This window comes from Conger conger, chromosome 12 (assembly GCF_963514075.1).
Source record: "Conger conger chromosome 12, fConCon1.1, whole genome shotgun sequence".
NCBI classification, from domain to species: domain Eukaryota; kingdom Metazoa; phylum Chordata; class Actinopteri; order Anguilliformes; family Congridae; genus Conger; species Conger conger.
The window spans coordinates 22,636,401-22,657,257 of NC_083771.1; the positions used below are offsets into that span (position 1 = coordinate 22,636,401).

Here is a 20,857-nt window from a genome sequence, read left to right on the forward strand (position 1 = left end):
GAAAATTCTTAACCCCTTAAGTCTCACCAACCAGGGCTGGACTGGTGTGGGTTTTTCTCAATCACTATGGTAGCAGGATATACCGTTTGAAGGCATTAACTTGAGGTTCTATCTCTATAGCCTATTTTAGGATGCCATTGTTTTAGCGACAACAGTTCCTTATTTTGTGACGTGGGTGGCAAAACAAGTGTGGGGGGACCTCACCTTCTCTGCATTATGGAAATCCACATACTGCATGAATCAAGGTAATGTCCTTTTCACGGCAAGGGTCCAGTGAACCAAATGCCTAATTTAATGCAATTATTTAGAGTAATTTTGGCTCTTGGAAAACAAACCCCAAAGGGTTACCTTTTAGAAGAGACCAGGACTATACTTTAGTCAAAAGGGGTTCAAGAATCGTGACTATTTTACTTTGGGTATGTCATTTTCTCGCTTGTGTTAAAAAAGGGGGCGATACGTAAGGGATTAAATTTGATGCTGAAACACATTTATTCACCTCTCTGATGAAATGGCACCAAAATACAAAATTAACATTAAAACATTCTTTAACATTCCCCATTCACAGCAAAACCATAATATATGAAGATTACTTGGAGGGGAAAATTCACAGAACAAAAGATCTCCCTCCTAAAAGCATGATAAACAATCACAAGTCAAAATCAGACTCCACCTTAGTGAGCAGGCTGGTTCCTCCAAAACTCTTGACGATGTATGCTAAAAGTGTATCAATATATAGATATTAAAGTATGATATGTACCCTGTATAGTTTGGTCCGTTCTCGTACTGGGTCCGCTGGGGCACTGTTGGTGCTTCTGGCACTCCCAGTTGTAAGCTGGAATAAAGTGACCCTAAAAAACGGGGCGAACACCCCAACCAAAATAACAACATACAACCCAGAAAAAACACTAGGCATGGAAATAAAGAACCATGAGACGCAGCTCAGGAAAAAAACACAAACCAAAATACAAATACCGGGGACAACGTCCCTCACCCACAAGCTCACATGAGCAGGAAAATAAAAAGAGACAAAGAACCTTTAGGAAGGCATCTGGCTCTATGTGTTACTACTCTGTCTAAGTTCACCAAGTTTACTTTTATTTTTATTTTGATTATGTACTCCAATTAGAATCAGAGAAATACCAGCTATCATAAATACTACCCCTACCAGCATCATCAAAATTGCGCCGATTCTGCTGCCCTTTCCCCTGATTGGTTTGCCCACCATTCCCTGGGCCTCCCTTCATTTGGTTCCCACCCATTTGTAGTTCCCCCCCCTTGTATATTACCTTACATGGCCACTGGGTGAGGGATGCCGGAAAAGTTGTAGACCACCGCTGGCCGGGGCGCCATCGGGCTGCTCCATGGTTTGGGTGTGGGGGGTGCTTTTGTTCTTTGGCTTCCAGCTCCTTCACCTGCACAGTAGTTTTCTTTGAATGTCTTTTGCTTGATCTTCCAGCTTTTTGCCCTCTTCTTGCTGTCTCTCTACAGCATGAGCCACATGATCCACAAACTCCCTGTGTGTCATGGTGTTCAGTCCCTTTCGGTTATCAGCCTCCACCTGCGCAGCATGTACATTGTCAAATGGCCCACCATCCACTGCTGTTGGTTGGACAAAGTCAGCCTGCTCGAATATGTCCAGCATTGGTTCCCTCCCCACAACCTTCCCCAGGAGAGCCTTCAGGCCCCCCACAGCCAAGATGTTACAAACTCTGTACAAAGTTCAGGGCGTTCTGCCAACTACGAACAAAGTTCAGGACTCCCCCTGTCCTCACTTCACCCTGCACCTACTCTTGGCAAACTACCAGACCTCATAAAGTTCTGGATGCCCCCCCTCTAACACACACGTCATCCATACACGTCACTTTGTATCTTTCGCTTTTATAAGACAAACTAAGCAGCAGTAATCATTGAAAATATACAGACATACTAAACATTTCATTAATATTCACTTCTAATATACTTTTCTAATATACAGACATACTAAACATTTGATTAATTATTCTCTTCTAAGGGAGTAAATGTACGTTTCATTCTTTGCAGTCTTTGCTCTCATTTCAACAGTTTTCACTGTGGTTTCTTGCGTTTTCATAAGCTCAGTATAGTGTTCTAGGTTCATTTGATTTGATAACAAGCAGCGTACATGGGATATAGTGATTATAAGTCACTTGCATATAGATACACTTCTGGCATAAAACATTCCGGAGAAATCAGCTGTCAAGTCATATCTCGCTCTGCCCGTGTCTGCAGTTAATCAGTTTGAAACTATACAGGGTACATATCGTACTTTAATATGTATATATTGATACACTGTGGAGTCTGATTTTGACTTGTGATTGTTTATCATGCTTTTAGGAGGGAGATCTTTTGTTCTGTGAATTTTCCCCTACATACTAAAAGATATATCTCAGCGATTTTGTATACCATCCTTTTGGCTAAAATAAAGAACATCTTGGCCGTCATACTGAACTGCACCCACATTTTACAGGTTTTTGTCACAATATTTAAGCTGCATAAATTATTGTTTTGCCATCATCAGTTGTGTTCAAGAAAATACCAGTGCAACATCAGTAACCTGATGAACCACTGTTATTAATAGTAGTGATATTTCTGCATGGCAAATAATTTACTTCGAGATGTAATAGTGCAATAGAAAAACAACAGACCCACCTGTCATGACATGCACGCTGACTCATTCATTGAAAGGGGCGTGTTCAAAAAACAAGTGTCACCTGAGAAAACGAGTGTCATAATTGTCCTTTATTAAGGAAGAAGGGAAGCAAATGTTTCACACATTGTTATAAATAAATTACACGTTTCCTTCTGTATTGCTAAGTAAAATGGGCCATTCCAAGCATTGTTCGGTGGAACAACGTCATTTGATTAAAAAGTTGATTGGAGAGGGGAAACCTTTAAAGAAGTGCAACAAATTATAGGATGCTTTAAAATGGCAACAAAACCCCAAAATGCGGAAGAAAACGAGCAACTACTGTTATAATGGATCAAAGAATAGTCAGAATGGCAAAGATTGAGCCATTCATCAGCTCCAGAAAGATCAAAGATGTTCTACAATCACCTGTATGTGCTGTTACAATCAGAAGATGTTTGGTCAAAGCTAAACTATCAGCAAGAAGCCCCCGTAAAGCACCATTGTTGAAAAAATGGCATGTGCAGAATTGGTTAAAATTTGCCAAGAAACACATCGGCCCAAAGAGAAATTGCGTAACATTCTGTGGACTGATGAGAGTAAAATTGTTCTTTTTGGGTCTAGTGATCGTTGACAGTACGTCAGACGACCCCCGGGTACTGAATTGAAGCCACAGTACACTGTGAAGACAGTGAAGCATGGTGGCACAAAAATCATGGTATGGGGATGTTTTTCATACTATGGTGTTGGACCTATTTATCGTATACCAGGGATCATGGATCAGTTTGAATACATCAAAATACTTGAAGAGATTATATTGCCATATGCCAAAGAGGAAATGCCCCTGAAATGGGTGTTTCAACAAGACAATGACCCCAAACACACAAGTAAGCGAGCAACATCTTGGTTCCAGACAAAAAGGATTGAGGTAATGGAATGGCAAGCTCAATCCCCCAACCTCAACCCCATTGAAAACTTGTGGGGTGACATTAAAAATGCAGTTTCTGAAGCAAAACCTAAAAATTCACAGGAACTGTGGAATGTAGTCCGTTCATCCTGGGCTGAAATACCTGTTTCTAGGTGCCAGAAGTTGGTTGACTCGATGCAACGCAGATACGCAGCAGTTATCAAAAACAATGGTTATGCAACTAAATATTAGTTCAGTAATTTATAGAGAAGTTAAATCTTGAAAAATGTCTTCAGTTTACGCAGTAAGTGTTTGAGTTTGAAGAGAAAAATGCCACTGCCATTCGACTGCCATTTTTAAAAAACAGATTAATATTCCTTTTCTTTGCTTCCTGTAAAAGAATAATGCAGACTTGATCAAATTTGTTGATGCTTTGATTTGGAATTGAATGCGTAATGTTTCCACTACATTTGAAATATGGAACTAAAAGCTATTAAAAAATATTTGCACTTTATTCACTTTTTCTAATGCACTGCTGTTTATTTGAACACAACTGTACCTACATAACTTTTGTCAGGAAAATAATATTGGTAATAATATAGGAACTAATTCTTGCAAATTCTATGTTAAGAAGCGAGACATACAACTTTGGCTACTCAATGATATTACTGTATTACAACACTAGTTTTGAGCCTCAAAATATGGCGCTTCAGCATCAACTGCCAGCAATGTTGTTTATTATTCACAAAGAATCTACAAAGAACGTCGGGTCATCATTTAAAGCAAAGATGAATTACCAACAACACTGGATGCGAACATTACTGGGTGTTTTCGTCATCGTCTACGCCAGTATGTGTATATTTCCATGGAAACAGAAGTTGCTGGGGAACGCTGCAGAATGTTCGTTGGACAGAACGACCTACTGTCGAACTAGGAAGACTTCTGGTTGAAGCATTTTACCAAGGTAAGGAATAGTTGGAGAAGTTAGTTATGAACTCACGAGTTATTATATTGCAAGTAATTAACTTTAGAGGGGAATAAAGTATAGCTGGTTAATGAACGCGCAACTTCGCCTACTGACAACCCGCTGTAAACATGCTAACGTTAGCTAGCACCGGCACCTTTGTTTGCAGACTTTGCTAAGTTACTGTAAGAACAGCTAGCTAACATTAGCTAGTGTTTGTGCTATTTTGTGCCATCGACAAGAATGTAGTTATTAGAAAAGCACTACTTTATATTTGTTAGTCTGTAGAGGTATACAATTTTGGCAGTGTGCTGGATAACACAACCCTGTGCGTAATAAGAGAATATGTCCCAAGTTTCCTTCCTGAAGCAGCCCTAAATAGGATAAAATGTAACTCAGAGCTGTAAACGTGAACCAAAGTTCCACTGTAAAAATGGGTTCATGAAGAAGCATCACTGACAGCACTGGTTACTAACATACTCTTATACGTTTGTGTTTGTGCTTCATATATTTTTTTGTGGTCCATTTTTGTACTGAGTCTATTCTTTGCATCAGTTTTAAGTTGTTTGGCTTGGCTATGTACTGTACAGTAATGCTACAGTCAATGTTTCTGAGAGTAATTCTATTGTTTACTGTTTATTTTTTGTTTATAGCAGTCTGAAATTCAATGCATTGCTTTTGCAGAGGTGGAAAGTCCAGAGGTCAGAAAGTAAAAGTCTGTCCTGCCATATATTTCTTCCACCAATGAACTCAGCCAGCAGTTCTTCAGTTCTTCCTCCAATGAATGAGTCAATCCTCCTTCAGGATTTTCCACCTCTTTTGTGACGTCAGTTTTTTTCTGATGAATTTTGTGTTTTTGTGACGCAGAAGACAATGGCAGGTACGTCTCGGCACGACCGCGAGATGGCGATGAACGCCAAGCAGAAGCTGTCCACGTGCGCAGACCCCGTGGAGCGCCTGAGACTGCAGTGTCTGGCCAGAGGGTCTTCCGGAATCAAGGGGCTCGGCAGGTGAGCGTGGCTTTGGGGCAGGGACCTCGAGCTCGAGTCCTGGAGGACCGCCATGTCTGCTGCTTTTCAGTGCGTTTCAGCACGGTTTCACGGACACACACTGAGTGCAGTCCTGGACTAAATTCAGTCGTGTGTGGCTCATCTGCACCTGCCAATCAGGGCCCAAGCTTTCACTGGCGTTTTATTGCTCATAAAAAAAGAAAAAAAAAGAAAATCCTTTCCTTACAGCTTCCAGGGCCCAGGTGAAAATTGTGAGGGTAATAGGAGAAGGTTTTTGTTTGTTTTCTTAATAAGCTCTTTGTCTCGGTGTGGGGACTCCTGGTCTTAGACCTGACTGTGCAAAGAAGCAGGATTTTAATCCCATGTGTGTGTCTACTCCACCAGTGGCTGTGGGGCCAGATTGCCCCAATTCTTTGCCCTCGATACTCAGTGAGCATCCTTCTGCTGTAGATTGTAGGCGTGGCTGCTAAGAGTGTGGTGGGAATTTTAATTTATTCCTGTAAGAAAACACTCAGAGACAGAGACAGTAAATAAAATCCAATCTTTACTATGCGCATAGGGTCTAAGTTACATGCAAAAACAAGGACAAAGGTTCCAGGACCTTTGTCTGGATATATGTATGCGCAGAGCGCAACAAATGTACGCCCCTTCATTAGTATTCATTAGTATTTCCAATAATCAATATTCAAAGACAATCCACACCTCTTCTCCTTGCAACAGATGTTTCTTAACTTTCTCCTCCCTTAAGGTATCTGTCCACGTGAATGTATATTTTGGGAATATTCTGAAGGGCCCTCGCTTATCTTGTTTAAGCTCCCTGTCTCCAGGGAGAGATACTCCCAGTCTCTAGGGAGAGATACTCCCCAGATCAACATTCTGTCGACGCTGAATGTTGATGATCTGTGAGAATCACAGGCACCAGCTCCTTCTCAAATAGACAGATACCATGCTGTTTCTATGCCTCGCAGTGCCTTGTGGCCTTCAAGGCCCGCAGGGCAGAGAAGGAAAAGGGACATCTCAACTCACACAGTTTACAGAAAATAGTTTCCATTAATACAAAGCAAGTTATGATACTTTAATAAGTGTGTATGCTCTGGATCACTCCAGCATAAGCAACCAATAATAGTATAAGCAATTAGTAAAGGATAAGCAATTAATAATATGATAAGCAATTAATAATGAAATAATCACATGAATATGTAATTTCAACAACAGAGAGCGAAACTACTATATTATAGATTCGATTTAGATATTTACATCCCATATCAGGCTTTCCCTGACACAGGGACTCCTCCTGATTGTAGGTGTGGCTGTAGAGTATAGAGTTCATCGGTTCCTGGGGTCACACTCCTATTTTATTATTAATACTATTTTTTTCTCAACTGCAGTCATTTCAGTGAATGCCCACTCCCACCACTTTATGCAAAGAGATGCTTTTTAAAGTAATTGTTTTTGGCTTTGCAGTCCTGAGGACATTCATTTGAAACTGATCTAAATGTCGCTTTCTACACAGTGTCAGATCCTGTAAACATTTGTCCAGGCATTATGAGTGTTCAGGTTGGCAAAGGTGTCACTGGCATTTTGTAAATTCAGCCATTTGAAGATAAATTTTCATGGATATATTCACTATTTATTCTGGTTTTTGTCAATTCTCCTGGGCATATTGATTGTGCTCGTCAGTTCAGACAGCATTTATTTACTTGTTAATTTCACATTTATGTGAAAGGCAGAGACACATGTCAACATATTATACAATTTCATTCTAGACTAAAAGGGCAATGTAAATCTCAGTAACATTTGAATCTCCCTGATAATATCCAATGCTTGCCTAGAAAATGGATGTCGGCTTTGAGAGTAAACGGTAACGAATCATTTAGAAAGTTGCGTGAGGGCGGCTCTTTCCTCTTCCTCGTCTCTGAGCAGGACCTTTAAGATAATGGACGACGATAACAACCGCACGTTGGACATGAAGGAGTTCATGAAGGGTCTGAACGACTACGGAGTCCTCATCGAGAAGGAGGAGGCCATGAAGCTTTTCCAGCACTTTGACAGGGACGGCAGCGGGTTCATCGACTTCGATGAGTTCCTTCTCACGCTCAGGGTTCGTGTGTCAGTTTTAATGCTCAGTTTGGGATAGGAACCGGACAGTATGCATTCAGCGTCCACTTTATTAGGTATTTATTGCACTTATATTTTTTGATCTATTGGTCTTCTGCTGTCGTAGCCCGTCCGTGTTAAGGTCCGATGTGTGTTCGGAGATTCTCTTCTTCTATTTGCAGTATATTGCATTACCATGGTTAAACCCACACATTGTAATTACATTAGGTCATTTCTGTGGGTTACTTACATGTGTCTAATCGATGAGAGCATTTTCACAGCATCTTTAATGTTGACTGAATGGATCGTGGTGGCTGTTTGAAAGTTCCTATTTTTGCAGCCGCCCATGTCTAACGCCAGAAAGGAAGTGATCATGCAGGCCTTCCGGAAGCTCGACAAGACAGGCGACGGGGTGATCACGATCGATGACCTGAAAGGGGTGTACAACGCCAAGTGCCACCCCAAATACCAGAACGGGGAGTGGACAGAGGAGCAGGTTTTCCGAAAGTTCCTGGACAGCTTTGACTCTCCCTACGACAAAGACGGACAGGTATGGGAGCACCTGAAATATGAAATCCATCAGACCTGGGTCAAATACGTAATAATACATAAAAAAAAGTGTTTTGGATTCAAATACTTTTCTCTGCTCGATTGATCTTGCCTGGTGCAACTGAGCCAACCAAGAGGACCAGAAGGCAGTGTTTGTACCTTTTTGAGAGACAAACTCAGTAAAGCGTAGAAAAGTATTTGAATTCAAAAATATTTCATATTACTTTGCCAGGTGTGATTTGCATAGCACATTTTACATGCTGTTCTCCTCTGGCCAGCTTAGGGTGTGGGTTACCTTTGGATTTACATTTGAGGTAATGTTATAGGTTTAGCTGTGTAGAGGTTATCTTTGGATTTACTTTTAGGGTAATGTTATAGTTTTAGCTGTGTAGAGGTTATCTTTGGATTTACATTTGCGCTAATGTTATAGGTTTAGCTGTGTAAAGGTTATCTTTGAGTTTACTTTTGGGGTCATGTTATAGGTTTAGCTGTGTGAAGGTTATCTGTCTAATGGGGGTTCCTTTCGTTACAATGAAAATGTTGTTTTTTTAACATTACATTGACTAATTATGAATAATCATCTGTGCCTTCTGGCTGATATCTCAATTTTGTATTCCTGATTTCGTATTCCTGAGAGTAACTCCCAACTGCTGTACGTTGCTCTGGATAATTCTGGATAATAGTGATTGGAATGTAATCAGAATGTGCTCTTTATGCACAGGGCTGATCTAAATCATGTTTCCAGCACAAGTATGAACGATTCAGTCAAATGTGTGTGTGTGTGTGTGTGTGTGTGTGTGTGTGTGTGTGTGTGTGTGTACAGCAGGGATACTCAATCTTTCCTAGAAAGGGCAAGTGTGAGTGCAGGCTTTTGTTCCAACCATGCAGTTACACATCCGATTCTACAAATCAACCATTTTGACCTTGATTAGTACAATTGTTTACTGTTTGTCTTCTCTGTGCGCAGACATAATTCTCTAATGTTGATGCAGTTTAGCTGGGCAGTAGCTGATAATGTACCCACTGTAGCAGTGTTTGATGACGTTAACAAGCTCTTTATTGTGGTTCTGGTCTTTGACACTGTGCATGGTTTTGGTTCAATGTAATACTGAGGTTTCACCTGCAGATGGTAGTGCAAACATTAACCAACGCTGCAAAGTTTCTGCTTCTCCAAATACAAGCAAGAAAAGTCAGTGTACAGGTTCATGACACAATTGCTTGAAAAATTGCCCAAAAAGTAATATTTTCATCAAGGAAATTATATCAAAGTATTAAATAAATGATGGTGATTTGTGTTCCTTGTCATCACTGTAGATCATACAGGTGTAGATGATGATGTGTGTTCCTTATCCCTGTAGGTGGTAAATGGTCTGCATTTTTATAGCGCCTTTATCTAAAGCGCTCTACAGTTTCATACGCCCATTCACACACTCGCACCAACCAGGTCATCATGTGCAGTTGTGGGTGGGGGTTGTCTTGCTCAGGGACACTTTGACACACCCAGGGTGGGATTGGACCGGCGACCCTCCAACTGCCAGATGACTGCTGATTTGTGATTTGTGTTCATCACCACTGTAGGTCATAGGGATGTAACATGCTGATATGTGTTCATCACCACTGTAGGTCATAGGGATGTAACATGCTGATATGTGTTCATCACCACTGTAGGTCATAGGGATGTAACATGCTGATATGTGTTCATCACCACTGTAGGTCATAGGGATGTAACATGCTGATATGTGTTCATCACCACTGTAGGTCATAGGGATGTAACATGCTGATATGTGTTCATCACCACTGTAGGTCATAGGGATGTAACATGCTGATATGTGTTCATCACCACTGTAGGTCACACTGGAAGAGTTTATGAATTACTACGCAGGTGTCAGCGCGTCCATTGACACGGACGTCTACTTTATCGTAATGATGAGAAATGCCTGGAAACTAAACTAAAGGCTTGACGCCTGATCTCTAGGGTAACGACCCCTGACCCCCGGGATCCTGACAGTGCAGCAGGGCTCGGCTAACATTTTAACACGTGAAAGTTTCATTCTCTCTTACCCTCCTTGTCTTCGCATAACCTTTATTTCTGACAGTTAGCTAACTAACATGGTGGGTTTTTCACTGTCCTTTCCACGGTGTTTCCTGGTAGTTGGTGTTTAGCAGCTCACGAAAAATTGACTCATATTTGCCCATAGGTTTATTAGGTGTCAGGTTACTTTCATAATACACCATCTTTGTGAGTTACTCCCTTTGTGCAGAGACAATTACTTGTTGAATATAAGAACAGGAAATTAATAACTGGTATTAATGTTATTATTGTCAGTGTCAGTACAATTGAAAAGGAATCATAAAATGGTTCAAGATGATCTGACACTCTGGGATGATAGCATATCTGGAGATAGAACAACATTTAACCCTTCTAGAAGAATTAAAACATTACAAATGTTGTTTATAAATATGTTAGTCTGATACTAATAGATTAATTAGATACTAATGTTCAGTTGAATCTGGCCAGCCTCAGAGTTTTTTAATCAAACTATTTGATAATGGAGATTAGTAACTGGCCAATGAGCTAGTCATATCTCCGGTATTTTATTCTAATATTTAGACTTATTTCTATTGCTGTTTTTGACTGACAAAAATATTGCCAATCAGGTGAGACAGTTTCACTCATTTCAAGATTTGCCAATGGGCTAATTTAACTTTTCAAGCAAGAAGTAACTTAATGCAAACTAATATTTTCTACTATGATTTGAAGTCTCATTACGAGCCTCATTCAGACGGACTTTCTTGATAGTGTGTATTAGTCCCTAGCCTGCTACCTCAGGGCTAGATGTGTTTTCTCTCTGGGCATATTCACTGTGTTCAAGCCTCTGGGTTCCTGGTTCTGTTCCTGCTCCTGTAGTTAACATGGATTGGCTGTGTAGGTTTGTAAAACATGGCAGACATCTTCCTTCTGAAAGCAATCAGTAGACTGTAGATGTTAAGGTGTTTTTGTTGTAATCCCCTGCAACAGTCTGAGCATTCCTGTTATGTGTGCTGCATCCTTACAATTCAATAAGACACACATTCTGTCTATTCCTCCTTTACTGAAGGTCACCAAAGAAGAGTTTTTGAACTACTACTGTGGAGTCAGTGCCTCTATCGACAGTGATGCGTACTTCATTTTGATGATGAAGATGGCCTGGAAACTATGACTTCTACAATCTATATGGAACTTAAAATATATATTTTAAGAGCTGTTATCTCACCGCTGTTTACCAGGACATAATGAAGAAATGTGAAAGGTGTTTAACTTATTTTCGTGTAAAACCAATTTTGATTATTTGGGTTTTTGACATGTTGTGCAAATGAAGAAAGTTGTTAATACCATGTTAGCATTTCAGAATCAATAGGGCTTTTCAGTAAACTTTTCTTGGCCGTCTACATTCCTATAGGTTTTCATTTCAACCCTGAATTGATACACCTGATTGTATTAATCAGCAGCACAATGAGATCTCTGTTGAACGAGGTGTGCTTTGTTTGGATTGGAGTGAAAACCTACAGGACGGTAGCTCTCCAGGAACAGGGGCTGGGCATTCCTGGACTAGAGGAATGTTAGCAGACCAGACCAGCAGTACAAACTGGGTAAGGTTGCATTGTCTGCAGGTAGTCATGTTCTCTAAACGCTGAAAGGTTATGAGATAGTAAGACCAGCAGCTCTTTAGGTTAGGAAACAATGGGACAACCGTTTGTGGGCAATGTGTGTGCTAGTTTATCTGTTCCTTTTCTCTTAGAGGGGAATACTTAAGTGATTATGTGGCTTACATTTGCAGAAGCAAACTGCTGAAACTTCACTCATTTTGTCAGTATGCAAATTACCATTCTGTACAGTATATCTGAGTACTGTAAGTCCAGCTTATTAAACTTCACTGATGGCTGATAGGTACAGTACAAACAAGACTAATGTCATCTTTTTGTGGTCTGTAAACAGCCTACTTGCAAAATATGTAACTATATACAGTATGTACAGTGAAATATAAAAAAAACTGCATTAATATAAATCAAGAGAATGATCACAGAACACTTCTCAATGGACATTCTGTATGATGCACTATTAAAGTTCTTTGGCTAATTGTAGAAAAACTACACGTTACTAAAAGTGCTAGTAGCATGGACACAATTAACTGAGATTGACTTCTGCATGAATTCTACGTATAATCACATACATTTTTGGATACTTGACTTGACAACCTTTTACAGTTGTACAAAGAGGTATATTTTCAGATAATTTATTGAAAATAGGGGAAGATGTAATAGTTTTAACAGAAATTATAGGACATTGTGGTAGATGTAGTGTTTTTTTCCAACAACAATATGTTTTCAGACTAAGTTTAACATGATGCATGAAACCATTAAAATCTGTTTCATCTTGAGAACAGATTTCCATGTAGCACAGCAGTTGGCTATGCAGATTTTTACCCCGAAGGTTTGAATCAGTTCATGCACTGAAGCTACAACATGAAATAATATGCTTGTGGTAAGTTTACATTTGGTGTAAATGAACACATACACACAATTGTGCACACACACAAACATGCACACACATTATCATGGCAGGCCCCTCTGAAAGAAAGATTGGAAACGACACCTCCGTTTCAGTAGGAACTCCCTGTATAACTATGTAAAATAATAGGTAAAAATCTGTACAAATATGAACTTTTACATATACAAAACATAGGGACTTTCCTGAAATTGCTTTCCATCCAGGACTCAAACCCGGATTTGTACTTTTCCCTTCCGTGTGCAGCGGATGATATAATTTCATATCGGCAGATGATCTGTTGAGTTTGTGCTCTTGTTGCATCACGGGAGTGCTCTCCCTACTCTTAAACTGAAATATGCTCAAAATGACTCGTACAGAAATGCTGCAAAATGCTCATGCAGTGTACAGATGCAGCAGTTGTGGCAGTGAAGGAAAGGATTGTGCCAGTTCTGTGTTCAATGCCTTGGTGTCTGCTGCTCTTTCCTTGTTTGGGGCACATTCATATTCATTAACTGTATCTCTAGCCCCAAAATGCCTGCAATGCTTGCAGCCTTAAATCATAGCATTTACTGTTGTCAGTGTTAAAGTGTGTTTCACTGCTGTACTACAATCAATGCGTCCTGTTCTTATAATTGTAGATATTGAAATGCCAAATAAAGATCTTAACCATGGTATAGCAATGTTCATAATTTACTTACATGTGTGTTGGGTTATTACAGGGACCAGACCACCACCAGACTGGTAAAGCAGTGTAAATGTTTATTAAATCTGAAAATACATTGGCATTGAACTCACAAAAGCTAACATTCAGTATTTTCTGCATCTCTTTTGAATTTGTGATGAGGCATTTTACATGACGCTACGTGTGAAAAGAACAGAATTTACTTTAGCTGAGTTCATTTTCATTTAATTATTCATGAATACCATTTTATGCATAGACTGTGTTTTGTCCTTTTTGGCATGATCATACCAATTATTAGTTTAATTCCACTTCTGATAACAAAAGCAGAATAACAGAAGCATTGTGCGGTGGAGTGGATCAAGTTATCGTCAGTCATTTTAATGCTGAATAAAGGGGTTTTCAACTGAATACATAATTGCGTTGCATTGAAATCTAAGGTACATCCAAAATGCATATACAGAAAGAAGACAACAAACTGAAAGAGCAAAAACAACAAACTACCCACATAAATATTTAAAATGACTTCAAATTAAGATAATCCATTGCTATCAGTTATAGAAAGTCTAAATACTTTGACATCTGTCCTTGACATGCTAGCCTACACCTTGCTCTGTAACCAGTAAAGGTTTAATGGTAGGAGTTTAAATGATGAGATGTGAACAGCCTTCCCAATATGCAACAGTGTGTTCCACTGCAGGTTTTACTACAAGCATATTGGTGTAGTACAGAGTCGACTCCAGCAAGTTGTCTTCTGGTAGATACAGTCTACTACCAGAGGTAACCTGTAGGGTCTCAAATTCCAGTCTCACAGTGTCTGCAGGTTTTTCTGGTTTCCGTTCAGTCAGAAGCCAATTTAGGCCCTGTGTGGTGAATCTACAGCCAATCAATGACTTATATAAATGCTTAAATGCATTAACACACCAAAGACAAGAATTTGAGATCCTTTCAAGGCAATCGCCTCTGAACTGTCTCCAGGTGATACACTGTGCCTGTCCACTGCTTAGTGACTTGGAAGGGTGGGTTTGTTGCAGAGGACAAATTGCCCCACAGGATTGAATAAAGTATATCTTATCTTAAGTCAGAATTGATATAAAAATGCGTGGCCCTCCAGGATGGGAGCTGTAAACCCCCAAATCTAAAAAGGGTTAGAAATACAAGTGAACATAAAGTTATTCCCGGTCCCAGTATTGAGTATTGTAAGAGTATTGTCAGTCCTTGTGATCCAGCAGCATTTATGTTGGGTGCTTCATCGTCCAGTGTGGAAAGTGCAAATGAGTGGCAGGCATTCTGGGACCTCTATTCTCTCCTCCCTTTCCTTCGCTCAGTCCTGCCTCCAGGCTTCTCAGATTCCCTATGACCAAACTGCCTCCTCTTGCAAAGCCCCGGAGATCAGAAAGCAGTGTTTCTGCTAGTGTCCTGTTGCAGGGTCGGTTTGTTCAAGGAATAGCCTGAGTCCCGCAGCAGAGGAGGTGTGGGACCGTGATTGGTTCTTGCCCAGAATTAATTGGCCTATTGTAGCAGCGCACACATTGTGTCTTTGAAACAGGTGTGAAATGGAGGCACCACACACAGGCAAATAGGGAAAAAGATATGTATCTCAAACAATGTATAAACGTATAAATGTATAAACTACAATCAAAATGGTGGAGCTGTTGCTTTGGTCACTGTGCAGGTGCCAGAGGTATAAATGTACAAACCATACAAAAAATAGAGGTGAGCAATGCGTGTTACTTCTGAAATACATACATGCAAATGCAAATACACATTTGAAATGTGCGTATCTGAAAGATCACCCATCCCTGAACGGCAACAGGAAAAACATGGAGTATGGCCGCCCTGTTTCCCTCCCCGCTCACTGTGTGTTGAAAATGCTGGACATGGTGATGTAGGCTCCGTCCCTCCGTCCCGTCGCGGGGAGTGCTGGGGTTTGAGGCCAGCTGCCCCCGCGGACGTCCCCCGACCCGTCCAGCAGGCCTGCTGTTTGGGCCCCCCCTCCATCCGTCTCCTCGGCCCCCGGCTTAGGCAGCAGGTGGAGCCCTTCGAGGTTGCCGGTATTCCACACGGTCAGGCCCTCTCTTTTCCAGCCCCTGACCTCTCTGGGAGCCTCCAGCTCCACTCCCTGGGCTTCAATGTGGACCACCCGGTGGATGATTTGGTCGCAGAAAGCTTCAGGGTTGAAGCTTTTGGGCAGAGTCTGCAACCGGAAAACGGAGAGTCCAGAGTTATTATTTTTGCGTTCCTTGTGGGACGGGGGAAACTTCACTCAAACCTTCATTTAGCAGGCGATCCAGCGCCTACAGGCTGCTCATACCCTCCTGACAGCGCATTCATTTGATACATTTCTCGAATCTGGTCATTGAAATTGACAATAATTATGATGCCAAATAACAAGTGGGAGAAATGAATCCTCTCTTTCCATCTGAAAGGATTTTTAAAATGTTCTCTATCCATTATTCAAACTGAAAATCCTGTCTCTTTTACAAGGGTGCGGTGGCAGGAACAGTATGAAAGGAGCCGCCCTGTCACCCTCTCTCCCTCCTGCATCTAGTAAGCTGTCCATTCAGCATCTCAGGTGTTTCAGAGACCTGGGTGAGCTACAGGGCCATAGAGCATCTCAGGTGTTTCAGTGACCTGGGTGAGCTACAGGGCCATAGAGCATCTCAGGTGTTTCAGTGACCTGGGTGAGCTACAGGGTCATAGAGCATCTCAGGTGTTTCAGTCACCTGGCTGAGCTACAGGGCCATAGAGCATCTGTGGGAACTTGCATCTGGTAAGCTGTCCATTCAGCATCTCTATAACAAAAAACTATTGACATTTCTACTTCTTTAAAAAAAGATGAATTTACCTTGTTTGGCTTGTACATTTGGAGAAGTGTGTTTTTGGGGTTTGGAATCCTTGGCCAGATGTAGGATCTGATACTAAAAAAAGACATTAAAGACATGAGACACAAAATGAAATCCAATTACAGACAACTTTTCTACAACAAAATATACCAAATATCAAGTGTATGCACTGCAACAAATTTTGACTTAATTATCTTTCATCAAGGCAAAAATATGGATCCTGTGGTGTATAGTTTTGAAATAAATCTGCATTCCCATGTCATTTGCTACTTTCAATTCAGGCATGGGTCAAACCTGAAGTTTGCCACTTGAATGTTTATTATTGGAAAGTTTGAGAAATGGAAATGTGTTTACTAATCTGCTGAAATCTGGTGTCAGGTTAATGTGCACTGACATCCTGTCAGAAATCCCCAAAGTGATGGGGTGGGTGTGTGGGTGGGAGGAGCGGTTCTGATGACATACATTTTATGCCACCGGAGAATGGCTATGGCGAAAATGAGCAGCAGAATGACTAAAGCAGCGATGAGCCCGTAAACCAGCAATGAGGCGTCAGGGTCTGCACGGGATCACAAAACAAAAATGGTCACCATCAAATCACCTTTGAAAGAATACATGTAACACCAGCGGTCTGTTGAATTAACTCTGTACGTTGTTCTGTGCGCTTACCCTGCAGAGTGGGTGTTTGGAAACTGACGGATGGGCTCCATTCGCTCCAGGTGCCTTTGAAGAAATCGCCATCGGGCCTTGCCCTGACCCGAACGCTGTACTTTGTGTTATGTCTCAGATGCGACCTCTCAATGATCACAGGGGTATAGGGAACCGGTTTACTTTGCTATTGAAAATCACAAAGGGAAAATGACCTGAGAGACCCATACCAGCCAATGTGAAATGTTCAATATTTGAATACATTTATAAAAAATAAAATGTAAATATATTCAATTTCTACTTTGCAGCAGATTATGACAGTTAAGTCTCTTACCATGGTGTTTTGGGCACTAGTAATCTCCAGCTCAAAGATGAGTTTTCCCGTTAGGTAGTTGGTATGTTGGTACTGTGTTCCTATGTGTACAGGTACCATTCCTGATTTTTGTAAATATGTGGCATTTATTATCCATGGTGAGGAGGGTTTTACTGTGTGGAAACAGAGTGGAGGTGTACATTAAAAAGGAAATTACTACATTTCTAATCTCAATGATCCTGTACAATTTTTAATATTCAATTTACTTACACACAGAGCCACATCAACCCAATAATATGATGATTACATTAATGGCATTTGGCAGATGCTCTTATCCAGAGTGACATACAGTTGATTAGACTAAACAGGAGACAATCCTCCCCTGGAGCAATGCAGGGTTAAGTGCCTTTCTCCTGGGCCCAACGGCTGTGCGGATCTTATTGTGGTTTCACCGGGATTAGAACCACCGACCTTGTGGGTCCCACTCATGTACCTTAACCACTATGCTACAGAAGTCTTGATGTTGGTTTTGGAGACAATGCTGATTACTTAAGCAGTGTGGCGAGTCCCATTTTAAGCAATCGGCACAATGTCTCATACCTCCAGCTGTCATATTTAGACATTTCTGAATTTCTTGTTTTAATTTATGAGAGCTTCATATTATCAGTAACTAGCAAAATGCCTGATCGATGCAATGTTGAAAACAGAATAGTCACAAAAACAGACAAATACAAAACTTACTTATTGACTTGAGGTCATATTCGTTACGAAAGGATTCCCCCGTTTCAAATTGGATACGGAGCTCATAATTTGTCATAATATCCAAGTCGTGAAATGTGACTGTGTTTTTCTTCAGTTCCTTTCTCTCGCATGTTTCATTTGTCTTGGGGCTGGACTTACTGTTATAAAGCAAACAACGATGGAAAATGCAGTAATGACACAAAATATATTGCCTTAAAACTGAAAAATATACTGTAATAAACTGAGTAATAATGTAAATATACTGTATGGAGGAACTCAAAATATATGTTCCCATTAATGGTAATATACAGCCTCATGCAAGAACCACACATACAAACAGATTTGTTCTTAAATCGCTTATACAAGAGATTTAAGAGAACGTGGTGAATTCACCAATTTTCTTGTATTTAGAATTAATTATTAGAATTTAGAAAAAACAAAAAACCTTCATGAAATATATACCATTTTAGATTGAAGACCTTTCTTACCACAGAGATATTTCTGCCACCTCTTCAGGATCATCAATATCAAGCTGACAGGTTAAGGTGCTGGGCTGTCTCACATTGATGTTGGAGGAACAGTCCACACCGGGATCTGTGGAGGATCATGTGAACTTGGTTATGTGAGTGTATGTGTGTGTGTGTGTGTGTGTGTGCATGCTTACGTGTCTGTGTGTGTATGTGTCCGTGTGTACTGTACATGTGTGCACTAAAAATATGACACAGTAATCACAGTAATCAGCTCTCACAGTAATGTTAGCAACAGCTGAAGAACAGACTGAATCAGGCCGGTTTATGAAATAAGACAAAGACCACATCAATCGATTTCCCCAGGCCACAGAGAATATGCTTTTCCTCCACTTTTGAACAACATGACTTAAAAAAGGAAATATGTCCTCAACCAGGGTCAAACTCCAGTCCTAAAAAAGCCACATGTTTGCCATCTTCCAGCACTTATTAGCAATTCATTGGTTGAATAATCTACCCACCTTGTTCCCAGGGTTTGCTGCTGACTGAAAGGAAACCACAAAAACCTTCAGACACTGAGGCCCTCAAATGAATGTTGTATACCCCTGTCCTATTCTATTGAGCATATATTCATAAAACATTACAGCATTGTACAACACAAAGTGAACTTAAATACCAACATTGCATGCCATTTTCATTTCAAAGCAGATGAGTAGTTTCTATGTGTCTCCTCAACGGCTATTATTATCCTGTAATAAATGCCATAGCCACATGAACTGGTACCCAGTTATACGCTGAGCTAATTACTCATTAATAATTTATTTATTCACATACCAATTATTTAAATGGTTAAGAATTACGATATATGTTCTTCTGTACTAACACATTTGCAGTGTAAATGGACTGCATTTATTTAGCGCTTTTTCCAGCAACTACGCCGACACAAACAGTGCTTTGGATAAACCATTTACCATTTACCATTTACAATGAATGCTTCAAGAACACTGTATCAAACCAGCAACTCTGATTGTCAGATGACCACTCAGCCTACTGTCACCCCACCCCATGTACAAATCCACTGGGACATGTCACCATAGGCTACTATAAATGTGATGGTTATCAATTAAATTTGACCAAACTACAATTAAATTGACTTAACTTCTGTCACTGAGTGAACTGAATCAGCCAAATGATTGCCCAGTATATGAAATTCCCAGTACACACATCCTGCGATGTTCAGTCAGTCAGTCTAAGGCAGTGGTCTCAAACTCATAGTAATGGAGGGACGTGTGTATGCAGGTTTTCATTCCAATCATACCAATTAATGCTGCGTCTGCATTAAACAGAATATAAGAAACAGAATATACCTTTTGTGCAAGCCTAATTAAACAAATCTAATCAAGTAAATCAAGTTTCTGTACTGTGCAATAAAGCAAACAATTGCATTATCGGGGCTGCCCAAACTGGCTCTCCCTTTAATTTAAACTCCTTGGCACACCTGGTTCTATTAATTAGCAGCTCAAAGAGAATGAGGTTTTGAATGGGGAGTGAAGACCTTCAGGACGGTAGATCCCATTTTCTGATTGATTATAGTGAAATTAGTGGGTCCTAATTGCTAACTGTAGAAACCTGGTCACTGAAAGTAAACCATCTGAGGAAAAAACATTTTCAATAGCATTCATTTATGATGAGATATAATTTGAACTAAAGCTAGCATCATTTGAGCTTGAGAACATCTGCTACACAATATAACTGCAAAATGAAAAACTACTAGCACATTCAGTCTTTAATGATAAGGAATGAATTTGAGCAAGTATTACTCATATGATTTCAATTTTTAAACATAAGTAGGAGTTCTGCATTCACTGAAATGAACAAAAACAATCTTATACATCTTTTGCGCAAAGTTAAGGAATAAGCACTGAACCACTGTAAAAGTACAAAAACAAACCAAAATCATTAAAAAAAAACACACGTACCCCCATCTCTTCCACTCTGGGCTTGTGCCACTAGTGGGAGGAGAAGAGCCCACGGCCAGTAGCACATCTCTCCCCCCAAATCCCAGTGACTCAGGCAACGCTGTCAACGAGTCATTCAAGTCCGATTCTGCCGTCGCTCCGTGACCTGTGCTGAGCTCTGAGCTCTGAGCTCTCACCTCGCAGTTTTCTGCATCATGAGGGAGGAAGAGGGAGGTACAGAGAGAAAAGGCTAGAGCTCGAGTGAGAGACAGCGAGAGGTTGGTTTTGGAGGTCTGTAGATAACAGGAACTTCTTTTTTATGTGACTGCAGGGCAGAAAAAAATGTAGATGAAAAAAACGAAGAAAATAAGCACCATTTTAGGGTTCAGCCAAATGGTGTCAGCACTTTGCGTGCGGTGCAGCCAGCAGAACAACAAAAAAACCAAACACTACTTTGACCCTATTTTTGCAGCTGAAGTCCAGGAAACAAACAAACAAACAGTGTGTGA

General features: G+C 40.5%; 2 protein-coding genes across 6 annotated transcripts; one reads left to right on the top strand and one right to left on the bottom strand.

Annotated features, from left to right (window-relative positions):
• The first annotated feature begins 4,434 nt into the window (after window positions 1-4,434).
• capslb (calcyphosine-like b) lies at window positions 4,435-13,441 on the top strand. 3 transcript variants are annotated; one of them, XM_061263353.1, is made up of 6 exons: window positions 4,435-4,515; window positions 5,383-5,525; window positions 7,449-7,626; window positions 7,963-8,172; window positions 10,020-10,147; window positions 11,270-11,387. In XM_061263353.1, the coding sequence occupies exons 2-5, from the start codon at window positions 5,389-5,391 to the stop codon at window positions 10,122-10,124; spliced, it is 630 nt and encodes a 209-aa protein (XP_061119337.1). In that variant the 5' UTR covers window positions 4,435-4,515; window positions 5,383-5,388; the 3' UTR covers window positions 10,125-10,147; window positions 11,270-11,387. The 3 variants fall into 3 exon arrangements, with proteins under 3 accessions (XP_061119337.1, XP_061119338.1, XP_061119339.1); XM_061263354.1 differs by lacking the exon at window positions 10,020-10,147 and having other exon boundaries at window positions 7,446-7,626; window positions 11,270-13,441; XM_061263355.1 differs by lacking the exon at window positions 10,020-10,147 and having other exon boundaries at window positions 11,270-13,441.
• On the bottom strand, window positions 13,442-20,614 carry il7r (interleukin 7 receptor). 3 transcript variants are annotated; one of them, XM_061263350.1, is made up of 10 exons: window positions 20,370-20,614; window positions 19,709-19,723; window positions 18,912-18,935; window positions 18,412-18,517; window positions 17,924-18,081; window positions 17,204-17,355; window positions 16,891-17,056; window positions 16,687-16,780; window positions 16,227-16,299; window positions 13,442-15,575 (listed from the first exon to the last, which is right to left on the bottom strand). In XM_061263350.1, the coding sequence occupies exons 1-10, from the start codon at window positions 20,434-20,436 to the stop codon at window positions 15,234-15,236; spliced, it is 1,197 nt and encodes a 398-aa protein (XP_061119334.1). In that variant the 5' UTR covers window positions 20,437-20,614; the 3' UTR covers window positions 13,442-15,233. The 3 variants fall into 3 exon arrangements, with proteins under 3 accessions (XP_061119334.1, XP_061119335.1, XP_061119336.1); XM_061263351.1 differs by lacking the exon at window positions 19,709-19,723; XM_061263352.1 differs by lacking the exons at window positions 18,912-18,935; window positions 19,709-19,723 and having other exon boundaries at window positions 20,370-20,613.
• Window positions 20,615-20,857: the final 243 nt, after the last annotated feature.